The 15303-nt window shown below is 43.5% G+C and overlaps 1 protein-coding gene across 2 annotated transcripts in view; it reads left to right on the top strand.

Moving 5' to 3' along the window:
- The first annotated feature begins 791 nt into the window (after positions 1–791).
- Positions 792–15303, top strand: part of LOC137781599 (transmembrane protein 65-like) — a 29900-nt gene continuing 15388 nt past the window's right edge. The window contains exons 1-3 of one of the 2 annotated variants that reach the window (XM_068570471.1): positions 792–946; positions 1043–1091; positions 1418–1734. In XM_068570471.1, the coding sequence (XP_068426572.1) occupies positions 1452–1734 (283 nt within the window). In that variant the 5' untranslated portion in view covers positions 792–946; positions 1043–1091; positions 1418–1451. Of the gene's footprint in view, positions 947–1042; positions 1101–1417; positions 1735–15303 lie in introns of both variants that reach the window. The other variant, XM_068570470.1, reaches the window with a different exon arrangement.

Raw genomic sequence — 15303 nt, 5'->3', positions numbered from 1 at the left:
CATTCATTTCATAGCTAAATATAGAATACAAGTTGGAGTAGTGAGATGCAGAAATGGATTCATATCCTTGAATCTGGATCAATTAAAACAAAACAGCGAACTGTTTGTAACCGCGTGGTGTTCTTGGTTCCGGCCACCAGGGGGCGATGAGCTCCTTCCAACACCCAAACCGGGTTTGTGGCTTCTCCTTGGCCGACGCATCACTCCTCCCATCCTCACAGGCCTGGAAACACCACAAGTGCGGCCAAAAAACACACAAATCTGCCAACAGAGGGGAAGAAACTATTCATGCAGAAGATTATGAGTAAGACGAGCGCGTTTCTTCCTCCTCTTCCTCCTCTTCCTGGCCCGGAGAGCAGCTTTCCTCCCCGACACAAATAACTTCCACATGGTGTCATGTGTTCTGCGGGGTGTGGACGGCAGTCTGGATGAATAGCTCGAATGTCCCACATGCATAATAGCAGAGGGAAAGATGTGCACACACACAGACACACACACACACACACACCCAAACGACACAAACGCTCCCTTTGACCTGCGCGTGACATTCAATACTGTGTCACACAACAATTACGGTGTTTTTTTTTTCAGGCTCTGCTGACGTCACCAGAGCGGATACCATTCATCTAAATGCTCATATGTTCAGTCCTGGAGTACAGCACGAACACAACGGCGGCATATTTCGTCCCCGTGTGCAGCAGCGTCGACGTTACGCACGGGCTGTGCCGTCAGAGTTACGCACGGAGGCGAAGCGGCGCTGCTATTGGAACAGATTTCCAGGCTGCTGGCCGCTGACGTTCCCTCCCTCCTTCTTTCCTTCCCTCCCTCCTTCCTTCCCATCCTCCGCCTCGCGCCATCCCGTCAACCAGAGGTTACACCAGCCGGGATTATGCGCTCGCAAATATGTGATTTTTGTTTATTTTTGTGGATACACATGCATCAGCCGGTTAGCTCTTCGACCATCTAGAAGATTCCACTGACATTGAGAAACGCGCGCGTCGGAGCAGCTTCTGTATTTATTTTTTCATTTATTTTTCCCAAGGTTTTCTCGCGGAGGTTGAGTCGGACGGGACAGCGGAGCATCGACTGAGGTGCGTCCGGTAAGACAAGTTTCACTTGGATTTCTCGGACAGCTGTCGCGTCTTTTGCTACTTTCTGTTTCCCCCAAACGGCTCCCGAGGTCCTCGTCTTCTGAAACAATGTGTGATAGTTATTGCGAGGCCTGTTTTGCCCCCGAATAACCCCAGCTGCCTCCACACTGGGGACGTGTCGACTGCTAACCGAGCGATTATTTTAAAAAACAAAACGTGATGGGCACATATAGTGTCATAACGCGGCTTGTCGTACATATAGTGCTCTGATTAAAGTGTGTAACCAGGCCTGTTGTGTTGTCCTTCCACACTCTTTTTCCCATCAGATCCCCGGCGCATTGCTCTACCCCCCCTCTCCAAATGCTGCCCTGCCTGCGGAGAGCCCTGCGGCCCGCCCTCTCTCTGAGAGCCGGCACCGGGTTGGCCACGGGCGGACTCGGCCACCACCAAGCACCGGCCACCGCGCTGTCCGCCGCGCTGCTGGTGCAGCGGTGCAGCCTGGGCACGCACCCGCTGAAGGACGGAGTGGAGCCCCTCGACTCGCCGCGGGGAGCCAAGGAGTTCATTTACACCCTGCACCCGACCGAGCGCACCTGTCTGCTGCGAGAGCTGCACAGGTTCGAGTCCATAGCCATTGCGCAAGGTAAGGCACGCGCGGCATATGGTGGCATATTACGTGGATACTGCAGGAAAAGCAATGGCAGTAATGACAAATATACAACAGGCATCCTCTTCTTCATCAGAAAATCGCCTTTTTAACTGATGGAGAATGTGTTTTTTGTGCATTTTAGTCATCATCATTAGATGCACGTCATAGTCAGAGCTGTTGTTAACCACTGGACACTACATGTCGTGACACGCTGTGAGGTGAAAGGGTTAAATATTCAGCTGTCAGTCACATGCACTTGCAGGCTGCAGCATCAGGGGACAGGCTGTAATCACGTGGAGCAACCTGTCGTGTAGTTAAGGGTGCAATGCTGATGACGTCACAGCTTTGATTGGAGTCTCCCGATGGGAAATGGAAGTCATAAAAAAAAGTTTGAAGACTCTGGCTCAAGCTGAGTGTTTCTAAAACACCACACTGTAGCTCCACAGCTGATCACCGTGTGCTGATATGCAGCTGACCTCTGACCTCTGACTGAATCTATTAGCAGGGATCAATGCAGCGCGTGCCATAACTGGGACTCTAATTTCCACATCAAGCATCACTCACACAGAATGTGTCGTCAGTACCGAAGCGTCTGCTTGTGATGAACCGTACAGACTTTTTTTTTGTTGTTATTATTCTTTCAAAAGCAAAGCATTCGTTGGGTTTCATAAAGCATAAGAATGAAAGGATGAGACACAGCGGAGGAGCACGGTGGATATCTTATGGATGCAGAAGAGAAGAAGTGGGTCGATCACTGTACAGAGATAGGAGAGGGAGGAAAGAGGGAAGACGTGGGTGATGATGAAGATGCAGAACATACGGTTCTCTCTGGTCGCCTGCTGCTTTTTACCTGCCAAATTGTTGGATATTAGATGTGAATGTGCAACTCTGCAGCTATTGAAAAGATGAATAATGATGTCATTATATATCCTGGAAGCGTTATCAATGCCCCTTTGACTTTGCCAGTGAAAATATTCATATTGATATCAGAGCATTGTGGATAAAAGAAAAAGCACCTTTAGAGCTTCTGAGGAGAAAGGGAAGTTTTCAGTTGTTTAGCGTGGTGTCTCATGATGGATCCCATCGTGTGCGACGCCCTGCAGGGCATCACCTCACATCAATCTGAATAAATAATCCCCGGAGTCTTAATTCAGATGCACCAACAATTTTTGTTATTCCATGAATCCTCTTCTTCCTGTTGGCTGAAGTGTAGCGGACTCTCTGCACACTGAAGACTCCTTTAAACCACTTTGCATCCAGCTGATGATGATGAACACACACGCAGCAGTCGCTATGAATATGTCATGCGTGTGGGAGTGAGGTGGTTACAGTTAATGATGTTCAAAGTGTTGAGGACAATAGAAATAGTTGTCAACAGTGTTGTTCATCACACCTTTATTGATGATTACTGCCCGATATGATTTGACCCTGTTCTTTCCCGTCATTGCAAAGAGGAAGTTTAACGCGACGAGAAGAAGTTAAATCCTGTGAATCGTCTCTTCCTCGTTCCCGCTGTGTGTGCAGAGACTCTGGGGGAATCGCAGCCGGTCGTCTCTACGTTTCAATGAGGTCCTCCGCGCTCGGAGCGACAAACTAGTTCAACGTTATCATTTCACGGTCGGCTGCGGATGATTCTGTCCACATGCTGTGCAGTAACACAGCAATAATAATGGTTTTTGTTGTTTTTTAAGCAGGCGGTGCGGTGTAAAAATTATGGAAGCTCATCAACGCCAAACAAAAGAAGCCATTATTATGACCCAAAAAAAAGAAAAAGTCATAATTATGTGTAATAAAAAGAGAAATTATGAGATAGTGAGTGCGCATGCTGTGGATGTTGGAGCCTGCAGCTCACAGCAGCACGAGTCCTGAATTAAACACACAATGAGCAAGATAACGTCTTTTTTTGTCGTACTTTAATTTTTTTGTCCAACTTTTTTGTCATTACTTTTTTTGTCATATTTTTTGTCCAACTTTTTTGTCATGACTTTTTGTCATACCTTTTTTGTCATGACTTTTTTTTGTCCAACTTTTTTGTCATGACTTTTTTTTGTCATATTTTTTTGTTGACTTTTTTTGTCCTGACTTTTTTTTGGCATATTTTTTTTTGTCATGATTTTTTGTCATACTTTAGTTTTTTCTCAAACTTTTTTGTGTCATGACTTTTTTGTAATTTTTTTGTTGTCATAATTATGATTTTTTTTTGTGTCACAAATATGACTTTTTTTGTTGTGGCGTTAATGGTCTTCCATAGATTGTAGCGACGTCGTGACATTTTTAGGTAGCGTTTAAGTTTCCATGAAATGCACCAGAGGCTTTAACACCAAGTGAGTTTTCAGTATCAACCCCAACCACATAGATTGACACACAACTTCATATTTTGTTGATTCAAAACCCTCATAAATTCACCACAGATCACTGAGCACGGTGTGTGTTAGCGTGCTGAGGTGACGCTGGAGGACAGCTAATGCTCTCTGTCCTCACCTTTGGGATCTGCCTGGCTGCAGCTCGCTGACATCCTCACCTTCACGCTATAAAAACCCTCTGGGGTTGTCTTACCTGCTGCGTGAGCCGGGCTGCAGACCGGCTGAATCAGAGATATCTGCAGCGGTCCACTCTCTCGCTGACTCTCCGGCTTCAGAGATTGATTTTGTGAGACAGGCTCATCGACATCCATCATCATTCTGCCCAGAGGCCGCAGGGCACCTGAAGCAGAGCCCTTATTTTCCGGATGTTTGCACATGCAGGTTGGCTGAATGGTGTGGAAAGTGGAGCTTCCTCGTCATATCTTTGTACCGTACGGCCCCCTGGCCTCGTTATTGTCTGCCATTTTGTTGCCGGGCGGGTCGCATTCGGCGTATCAGAGTTTTTTTGCGCTGAAAACAGCCGACTGCTGCAGATGTAAACCAGTTGATCAACCCGGAACAATCAAGTTGTCGGCTGTAAAAATCCAAACATGGAGTTGAAAAGATGCTGAAACACTCGGCGGCGCCGAGGAGAACTGCAGCGTCGGGGGAAAATTGACGTTGTGAAATGGGTCGTTTGTCATTACGCCTGAATCATTGTGCAGAGAGTGTGCTGTGAAATGCAGATTAGACCGATCAGAGAAGTAATCTGAGTCTTGCCAAATCCATCATCAGGGCATTGTCGTGCAAACTGAAAGCGCCTCGTCCTCGCCAGCTTCAATTTCTACATTTTCAGTAAATTATTGTATAGTTTCCAACGGGTTGTGCTCTATTCCCTCCAGACAAAACCAAGATACTTTAGGAAGAAGCAAATAGTGAGTACATTCTCCTTACTGGAGGAGATTTAAGGTCGAAGACGTCTCGTACAAGTAAACAACTTCTGAGAGTAATGGGAGGAGAGAAGGCAAAGTTTAAAGAAAGAAAGACAGAGGAGGTGGGATGAAAGCAGAGATATTTAGAGGATGAACAGACGATAAGAGAAAGGATGGAGAGAAGTGAAAACAATGGAGGGAAGATTAATACTCACAACATTTTTACTGAGTTCATTGTCGGCCATTTTTTTAAGCTAGATTCAATGCAGAAAGGACAAAAAAATGAGCTAATGACATCAACATATAGAGGTGTTCCAAAGACATGAATTAAGATGTATTTTCATGACAGTTTAGGAGAATCCTGCTCGGCCTGAAGCACAGGAGAAACACCTCTTACACGTGTGACCTACAGCAGCGTCCTGATGAGTCATCACCAGCTCTCAGAAAGGAAAGATATATATTTAAAACTACTACAGGGACTGGGATATCCATCTCAAACAAAGAACTTATTAATTATTAAGTCAGCAGACATTGCATAAGGCTCTCGTGATTCTCATTGTGAGAGTATAAAACATAAATAAAGGAAATGAAAGGACCTCACTGTGACTATGATGATGAGGATCTTATCTCCAGATTCCTTCATTAAATATATCCCTTTCACCGAAATATATTTATTTAGTGAACACACTAACCTCGATAATTTGCATGTTTAAAATCAAGCATGAAAAAAAAAGACTGTGATATATGTTTTTGAATATTAGTTGAATTATTTGTTTGAATGAAGGACACATTCATCACTTAACCTACATTTACTTCGTCATAACACATTTTAAGGCATAATAATTATCATATTTGACACGGTATGTTTCACAAACAGTGCCGAGGAGAAATAATCTGACCAGAAGTAAAAGCTGATCCATACCGATGTTTTTGTGGGAATAAAAAAGTCCTATTCCTCACACCAGGAGCAGACAGGAGGCTGCATTGCATACTAAAAAATATGTTCAATTTACAAGAAGACAGGAGTCCTCCTCCATCCTTAAAGAGAAACTACGCAAATATTTGGAGAACAGAAAAGGAGAGATGAAAGAAGCAGCAGCAGATGAATGAATGAATGAGTGAATGAGTGAGCAACCAGAGATCCTTCTGCTCCATCTGGGCCTCTGTGATTCAGTGTCACCCGTTACACCGACACGGCCGTCCTGCTGGTGGAAAAAGAAAATGTGAGGGACGACGAGACGGAGGCGATTTCCCCGGCGTGTTGATGAGAGAAGCCAAATAATAGAAAAGGGAAAAGGTCTGCTTGCTCTTCGTTCTTCCACCTCAGCCGCCCTCGAGGCTGCAACGAACCTCCTCTTCATTTATTTTTCTGGAACCGACTCGTCTTGCGTTTGTCTTAAAGCTTAAAATTCTCCTTGTGGAGGCAGATGCAGCTCGTGTAATGAAACCGGGATCAAAGCCGTCGTGCTCTTTTCTTCAGGTTTGTCTGTTTTTGAAGGGAGCCCTCATGTTTTTACTCTGCTCAAAGCATCGGCGTCACGGTGCTGAATCGTAATATATTCCTCCTTTTCTGCTGGGGAAACCATCCCACAGCCTTTCAGATTACAGCCTTCTCACCTGAACTAAAGGACAAAAGGAGAGCACCTTTATATTCCTCTATTCTGCCTCAGCTAATGCAGTTTTACAGGAAGTGGCTCTCTTCAGTCTGGTAATAAAAATGCATCCGCATTGTTGAACATTTCCAAAGTTATGCTGCTGCCAACAGTGTCACTGTAATACTATCATGCTAGATAGACATTTCCATTGTGGGCATTGTTGTACTGTGCACATCAGATAGACTGTAATAACACGCTGTGTGTATTTATTGAGTGCAGTTTGCTGCCAACAACAGAGCTGCAGCCATTAATAACTAATCAGTCTCAGCGTGCCAAAGAGGTTTCAGACTGAGCGGCTCTTCTTTGGAAACTTACCCAAACTGCAGCAGGTTTTAAAGCCCCAAAACAAAAGTGAGACCTGCTGATGCTGGAAAGCGTACGGGCAAAGTATGGAAGCCCATTTCCGCCACACAAAAAAAAGAAGTCATAATTATGACACAAAAAAGGAAATCATAATTATGGCAACAACAAAAAAAAATATTAAAAAAAAATAAAGTAAGACCAAAAAAGTCATATGAGATTAAAAAAAAGTCATGACAAAAAAATCATGACAAAAAAGTCACGACAAAAAAAATCATGACAAAAAAAGTCATGACAAAAAAATCATGACAAAAAAAGTATGACAAAAAAGTCATGACAAAAAAAAAGTCATGACAAAAAAAAAGTCATGACAAAAAAAATCACGACAAAAAAATCACGACAAAAAACAGTCATAAAAAAAGTTATGACAAAAAATTAATGACAATAAAAAGTATGAAAAAAAAGTCATGACAAAAAAATCACGACAAAAAAAAGTCATGACAAAAAAAATCACGACATAAAAAAAGTCATGACAAAAAAGTCATGCCCAAAAAAATTAATGACAAAAAAAAGTATGACAAAAAAATTACTCTTTTTTTTTTTTTTTTTACATACTCTTTTTTGTGGTCATAATTATGATTTTGTATTCATTTTTTGGTCATAATTATGATTTTATGGCGGTCATGGGTCATGGGCTAAACACACGGGACCGTGGACACGGAGAGGCTGGCGGTGGAAAAAAGATTGTTTTTATTGTTTTTATATGCAGGGTTTCATAATTATGTCATAATTAGTCATAATTATGACACACAAAAAAGGAAATCATAATTATGGCAACAACAAAAAAATATTTAAAAAAATAAAGTAAGACCAAAAAAAAGTCATATGAGATTAAAAAAAAGTCATGACAAAAAAATCATGACAAAAAAAATTAATGACAAAAAAAAGTCATGAGAAAAAAAATTAATGAAAAAAAAATCATGACAAAAAAAATTAATGACAAAAAAAAAGTCATGACAAAAAAAAGTCATGACAAAAAAAATCACGACAAAAAAAGTCATGACAAAAAAAAGTCATGGCAAAAAAAGTCATGACAAAAAAAAGTCATGGCAAAAAAAAGTCATGACAAAAAAATTAATGACAAAAAAAAATTAATGACAAAAAAAAGTCATGACAAAAAAAGTATGACAAAAAAGTCATGACAAAAAAATCACGACAAAAAAAAGTCATGACAAAAAAATCACGACATAAAAAAAGTCATGACAAAAAAGTCATGCCAAAAAAAATTAATGACAAAAAAAAGTATGACCAAAAAATGAATGACAAAAAAAAATGAATGACAAAAAAAAGTCATGACAAAAAAAGTATGACAAAAAAGTCATGACAAAAAAAAATCACAACAAAAAAAGTCATGACAAAAAAAGTATGACAAAAAAATTACTCTTTTTTACATACTCTTTTTGTGGTCATAATTATGATTTTGTATTTATTTTTTGTCATAATTATGATTTTATGGCGGTCATGGGCTTGGGTCATGGGTCATGGGTCATGGGTCATGGGCTAAACACACGGGACCGTGGACACGGAGAGGCTGGCGGTGGAAAGAAGATTGTTTTTATTGTTTTTATATGCAGGGTTTGGCTGACAGCCTGATGGCTGGAGCCAGGAGAAACAGGGAAGTTACACGAAACCCGATGAAGCGGAATCACTGGGAATCGCTCGGCCTTGAAGCGTCGCTACCGCCGAGGTTGAAACGACAATCTGGCGAGAAGGGGTTGAGTGGCTGGGGAGAAATACTGCGAGCTGATGAGCAGATGAAAGGTGTGGTGATGAGCTGACTGGAGGCAGGTGTGCATGATCAGGACACACCGACCGAGGGTCGAGACGCTAACAAAATGCCTGCAGCTAGCTAAAAACATGGCATTTTAGCACGTCAGAAGATGATTTTTGGCCATCTGGCAGCGTGACAATCTGACGTGGTCACGGAGGGGTTGACTAGCTGGGTAGATTTACTGCAAGCTAATGAGCAGATGAAAGCTAACAAAAAAAACGCTAACAAAATGCCTGCAGCTAGCTAAAAAAATGCCTTAATAGCACGTCAGAAGATTACTTTTGGCAATCTGGCAGCGGGACAATCTGACGTGGAGGGGTTGAGTAGCTGGGTAGATTTACTGCAAGCTAATGAGCAGATGAAAGCTAACAAAAAAATGCTAACAAAATGCCTGCAGCGAGCTAAAAACATGACATTTTAGCACCTCAAAAGATTATTTTAGCACCGACGGAGGTGCAGGTGAAGACCCAAATAACGGCGGGACGAGCAAGTTGTCAGCAAGCTAATGCTATGAGTTAGCGAGCTACTGTAGTTAGCTAAAGCGCTCGCAAACATGATACGGCATAGCTTTTCTGATTTAGCAACACACATTGCATGCTGTCCAACGGCTTTAGCTTAACTTACAGAAGTAAGAGTGAGTCTGAAACTGCCTTTTGGACAAAATACTTGCTGCGCACGTACGTCTTAGGCCAATCTGAGATCCCCAAGCTTTCTCATCCGTCCTACTCTCGTCTCCCTAAAGGCGTTTTTCCACTTGGTTGACTTAGTTGTGGATTATTCACCCTGTTAGTGCATCACCGAGTGACACGGAGGCACCTTCACACATTGCAAAGTCATCGGCCAGTGATGGAAGTGTTTTCCTCTCCGCAGTGGGCACGACATAATCGCATCTCCATGTGAAAGAGCCCTTCAGTTGTCAATCTGGCGCCGGTTAAAATGGTTTGATGGACGATAATAAAGCTATTGAAGGAAACAGCAGCATATGGCTCTCCTTTTCTTTTGAAACCTTGACAGATGGATGAAGACGTGAATCAAATTACGCTCGCGCCACAGAAGCCCGGGTGATGTTATTATGCACAGCAGGATGCGCTTGATATTCAAGGTGGTGTTTGTTTCTGGGATCCCGCCCCTTTCAATCACGAGTTTGCGATCTCGAGAGCGCAAAAAAGACAAGAATGGGTCACTTTCTGTTTTTTTTTCCACGGGACAATATGACCGCTAACGCCAACACGACTTCACTTTAGTTGCCTCCAAACTCTTTCATTTCTTTTGCTCTCCCCTCCACTGTCTTTGTCCTCGTCTCTGTCGCGCTCTCATTCCCTCCATGTCTGTCACACTTCTGTGAGATGAACCAGATCACACGACACATCATCATATCTCCCGGTTTCCTCCTTGGTTTGAGGCCGGACTCCGCAGAGGCTTCTGGAGGTGGCCTCGCTCCGCAGTCTGCTGACTTTACTGCAGTCCCACAAGACTAAAGTCAGCACTTTATAGTAGATAATATTGAGGTTTATATTTTTCAAGCCCTGCTTTTACTGCTTTGTAGGTTTAAGGTACTAAGTGGCTTACCGCGCTGCTTCTTTCAAGATATTAAAGTTGTATAAAAGGGATTCATTATAGATGTTTTTTGTTAGCAAACATCTTATTTACAGATGCAGCAGCTACTGGGTCCAGTATTCACTCCCCTCACAGCTCTGGTTTGCTCTCCACTCTCTTCCCAAATGAAATGCTGTAATTTGTCTCCAAGCTTTCCACTAACCTCGTATGTTTGCAGTGCGACGCTGAGGATGTCGTGTCCAGTACTTTTTTTATGCATGAGCATAAAGATGCATCTTCATCATGTAAAACTGTTCTGCAGGAGCATAAAGATGCATCTTTATCATGTAAAACTATGCATGAGCATAAAGATGCATCTTCTTCATGTAAAAATGTTCTGCAGGAGCATAAAGATGCATCTTTATCATGTAAAACTGTTCTGCAGGAGCATAAATATGCATCTTCATCATGTGAAACTGTTATGCAGGAGCATAAAGATGCATCTTCATCATGTAAAACTGTCCTGCAGGAGCATAAATATGCATCTTCATCATGTGAAACTGTTATGCATGAGCATAAAGATGCATCTCCATCATGTAAAACTGTCCCTCAATAAGCAGCTTTCTCAAATAGTTTGTGCGTCCTTGTCGTTTGTGTCCTGTTGTCCTCTGCACTGGCTGACATGAACAGTACCCTGCAGAGTGCCGGTCCGACCCGATGGGTCATAGCAATGTGAAGTTGTCCCACACTGAACAGAAGCAACAGAAGAGAACCAGGAAGTCGTCTGTTCACGCCTACGCGGCTGCTCTCATTAGCAAGAATGAGGGGAAACACCTGCGCATGTGTTCCTGTTTGTACCATTAGTGAGTAAAAGGTTGTTAATTCTAGCAATCTGATCAACAATCATCAAACATCTACGAGGCCATCTGTTCGCAGTTAACTGCAATTAACTTGCATGAACGATGGACCGCCGGCTGGACTCCTGTTGCCAGCGCCGAGGACTGAGAACCGTGAGCGAGAGGATTTGTGTCCTCTGGCGCCAGAAATGTGGCGAGCATTCACTGTAATACAGGAGGAGAGTCAGCGTGCTGCATCCCCATCATCACCTGATGTAAAACACTTGGTCTCCCAGGAGCCGCGTCTCTTTGTGGGCAACCAGAAACCGTCTTTGTAAACCGCCTTTCAGCGTGAGCTATATTCGGCAACCCGTTGCTCAATTAAAAATGTTTCCCTCTCCGTGGCGTTGCCGTTGTTCTTGGTCGGGTGCTCTTTCTGAAGACGGAGAGGAAAGAAGTCTCTTTTATTATTTAACTCCGGTCGCTTGTGGTGTGCTAATTGTCAGGGGGATATTTTCAAGAATTTGTGGTGGGTGTTGTGTGTGGTGTTTCAGGCCTCCACAGCTGCCTTTAATTGGCACTGAGGGAATAGTGTGTGTGTGTATATTTGTCTACCTGCCATATAGACTTCACTGAACTCGCAAGGGAGGAAAAGTACTTCAGTTTGTGTTTCATACCCCAATGCTTTGTATTTCCCTCTCGCAGATGCAGAATATACTTAATTATGCACTCACTGGGAGCATACTTATTATTTTCCCCTCTGCAGACAAAGTATTTTTAAAATGTGAGAGCTGTAGTTAGTAAGCATTTGTTAAAGGGCAGCCGACAAACTGAAATTAATAAGCTTCCCTTCAAAGCGTTTATATGCAAATCACAAGCTGCAGGTGGACTCGTTCTGTCTGAACTCGACGAGATCTGAGGCGGTTTGACGGAGAAACATGCCGTTGATTGCTAATCCAACTTCCTGCTTGTTATGTCTAAAAAATATAATCACCCATTCTAGCAACTGTAAACTTTTTAAAAAGTGCTGCCACAATAAAAATGGCAGCATTTCCCCCCCGACACAATTTTTCCCATTTCAATACTAATGGCTGTCCCTGACATCTTGACCCTCATCCTGTGTGCTGTGAAATTTGCTTCTTCCTGTCTCATAAATCATAGAATAGCAAGGTGCCGAGCGATGGATGAATATCTATAGCCTTCTGTCGACACACACACACACACACACACGCAGATGATCTGATATAGATTCCTACTGAAACACACGAAGCCCGTTCACACCTGACTCTCAGATTATGAGCCTCTCTTCCCTCTGTGAGAGGAGTGTAAACTCCAAAATCAATAAACTCCTGAGTGGAAAACAGTGCTGTTTCTCAGTCTACATTTGCTTGGCAAAGCCCGAGGCACAGACACACTAACAGAGTCAATTACACACACACAGACACACAAAAGCATTGCACAGTGATACTCTGTCAGCCTCTGAGTTAGCAGAGCATCGTCTCGCCTCCGACTGAACGGAGCGACAGACGTTTATTCATCGTATCAGTTTTGCAGAGAGACAACTCGTCTTTTCATCTCTGATTTCCAAATCTCTGCTCGCACTTCAGCGTCTCGGTTTCCCCGGCACCAGGAGACAAAGTGTGGAACGAGCCAAAAACAACGACACGGGGAAAGCAAGACCTTTGTTGTTTTTTTAACCTCGCCTGAAGCGACCGCAGCATTTTGCTTCCTCAAACAGAGCCGCTGAGGAAGCAATTAAAAAAAAAAACGCAAAGTGAAACTTATAAAAAGCCCCAAAAAAATGCTATTGGGAGATGGATGTGAACACCTCAGTCAGTGTTCAGCCTTTTTTTTGCAGAGACGAGGCCATCTAGGCTGTGTGCAAATGGCACATATGGATCATTTCATTGAAAACACAGATTTGTATTCATACATATATTCTTGTAACTCGCCTACAGAATAGTTGGAGCCAAGAAGAAGCCGCGGCGACGCTACAAAGCTAACGCGGGCGATTCTGCAGCAGGAGGAATACGATGAAGAGGAAGGGGGTTTGAGAAGAATGACACCCGGCTGCTTTGGTGTTTAATCACGGCGAGATGCTGGTGGCGAGATGCTTATCACAGCCCATTAAATGTCTTAACACTCCTGTCTGCTGGGATTGAATTCTCTGGAGACCAGCAGCTGTGGGAGGACGAGGAGGGATTAAGGGGACCATGCAATCAATACTTTATACCAGAATACTTTGGGGGAAATAGACGGCCACGTCAGCCATCGCGGTTCCAATATATAGCTGGAAGAAGCCCAGCGGACCGGGAGGAACCTTCAAGCGACTCTGTATCTCGTTAATGGACATTTTTCTCGGCTGCGTTTTCCATTTGACCTGGGTTTTTTTTTTAAGTGATTGAAAATGTAGCAGGAACAGGGCTTCTGATTTGGGCCACGATGATGAATCACATTATTTCTATCACGTCAAGATGAGACAGATTAGAGCACTGGCCTGTACTTTAGCATTGTCCAACAGAATCAATACAGAAAAAGTACATTTTTAGGCCAAATTCTGTGTATGAAGGGTGAGCGGTTGGCTCATGAAGCGTCGAGAACAATCCAGCATCAGGTTTCAGTGTGAAAAGTTAATGCAGCAGCACTCCGACATCGCCGGCTCACAGATGAGCACGGGAGGATCGTTGAAAAGCCTTTAATTAAATCCTGGAACAACCCGCGGATGAGTAATAAATGGGAATAAATGTGTTCTGTGAACGAGCTGCCAAAGCCGTCCATCTTCCTCTGAGGGTGAATCTTCCTCTGTGGCTGTGAGTTTGTTTCCCAAACCTGTGAGATAAGAAGCGGCTGCAGAAAGCGTGTAAGCACTGATGGTGAGCATATGTGTGTGTGTGTGTGTGTGTGTGTGTGTGAACGCGTCAGCAGAGTTCTCACTCTCTTGCTGATGAAATGTCCGTCAGCAATACGAGACGAGGGTTGAACTGAAGGCCGGAGCGATGAGCTTGTAATGCGACACCGAGTCCTGAAAGGAAAGGAAAGGAAAGGAAAGGAGGAGGCGAGGAGGAGATGAAAAGGGGCGGGGACAATAGACGGGATGAGGCGGATGGTTTTTTTGTGCATTTTTTTCTTAAGTTTACCTGATAGGTGAACCTTCACTAAGTTCCTGTGTGGAGGTTTAACTGGAGGCCCAGAGACAGAACATGCAACACAAAATGAAAGCTCCTTGTAGTATTTTGAGGTATTTATTACTGTTCTTTTGAGGTATTTATTACCGTTCTGCTCTATTTCATCACTGGGACTAATAAAGCACTATCCTATCTTATCCTATAATAACAGCGAGTTGGTCATTTCCCAGAGTCAGTACTAGAAAAAGCATATGTGGCATTTGCACTGGCAGCAGCTGCGTGTGATTAGTGTATTGAGGATGGCAAGCGTGCACGTGCACAAGCGCGTGCACGTGTTTTCGGGTGTCTGCCTGGTTCACTTCTTGTGGTGCGGTGACGCCTGCAAGTGATGGAACAGACTTTTCCACCGACCTCAGTGAAACAAATCCACTTTCACAGAACCTGCAAAAGGGAAATGAGCTTTTCTGTCTTCGGCTTTAAAAGCGTAGTAATTACACAGCTTTCCATTCTTTGCAGCAGGTCTTTGTGTTAACGTCCCGGCTCGGTGGTTGTGTTAACGTGGCACATCCGGTGTGACACTTATTCGACGGCATGTGGATGTAACTTCTTGGTTTTCCATTAACTGAAGTGTCAAAATGTGGAAACAAATGTGCAGCTTGTCGGATGATGTCAGCATTTTAAATCTGACGAGAAGGCAGGAAATACACATTTTACCTCTTACTGCTGTTTTGTGTCTGTTCAGTCACCACACACACACACACACACACACACGATAATCATCAGTGAGCCTCCTGTGAGGCCTGATTGGCAGCAGAATTATCTCTCCTCCTCATGTGTGTTGGGCAGCGAGGAAGATGCTCTTTGCTCCTCTCCCTCGATGCCCTTCATCTCCTCTGACACATTGCTAAAATGTCCTCCTCTCTCTCCCCTCGTCCTATTTGTTGCTCTGACTTACAGACTTTTCCATTTAACCACTGTCTGACATTCGTCCCGACACTCAAAACAT

This window comes from Clinocottus analis, unplaced genomic scaffold (genome assembly GCF_023055335.1).
Source record: "Clinocottus analis isolate CAN_PGR_092001 unplaced genomic scaffold, fCliAna1.0.p SCAF_9, whole genome shotgun sequence".
Lineage (NCBI taxonomy): Eukaryota > Metazoa > Chordata > Actinopteri > Perciformes > Cottidae > Clinocottus > Clinocottus analis.
This window is presented reverse-complemented; position numbering and strand designations above follow the sequence as displayed.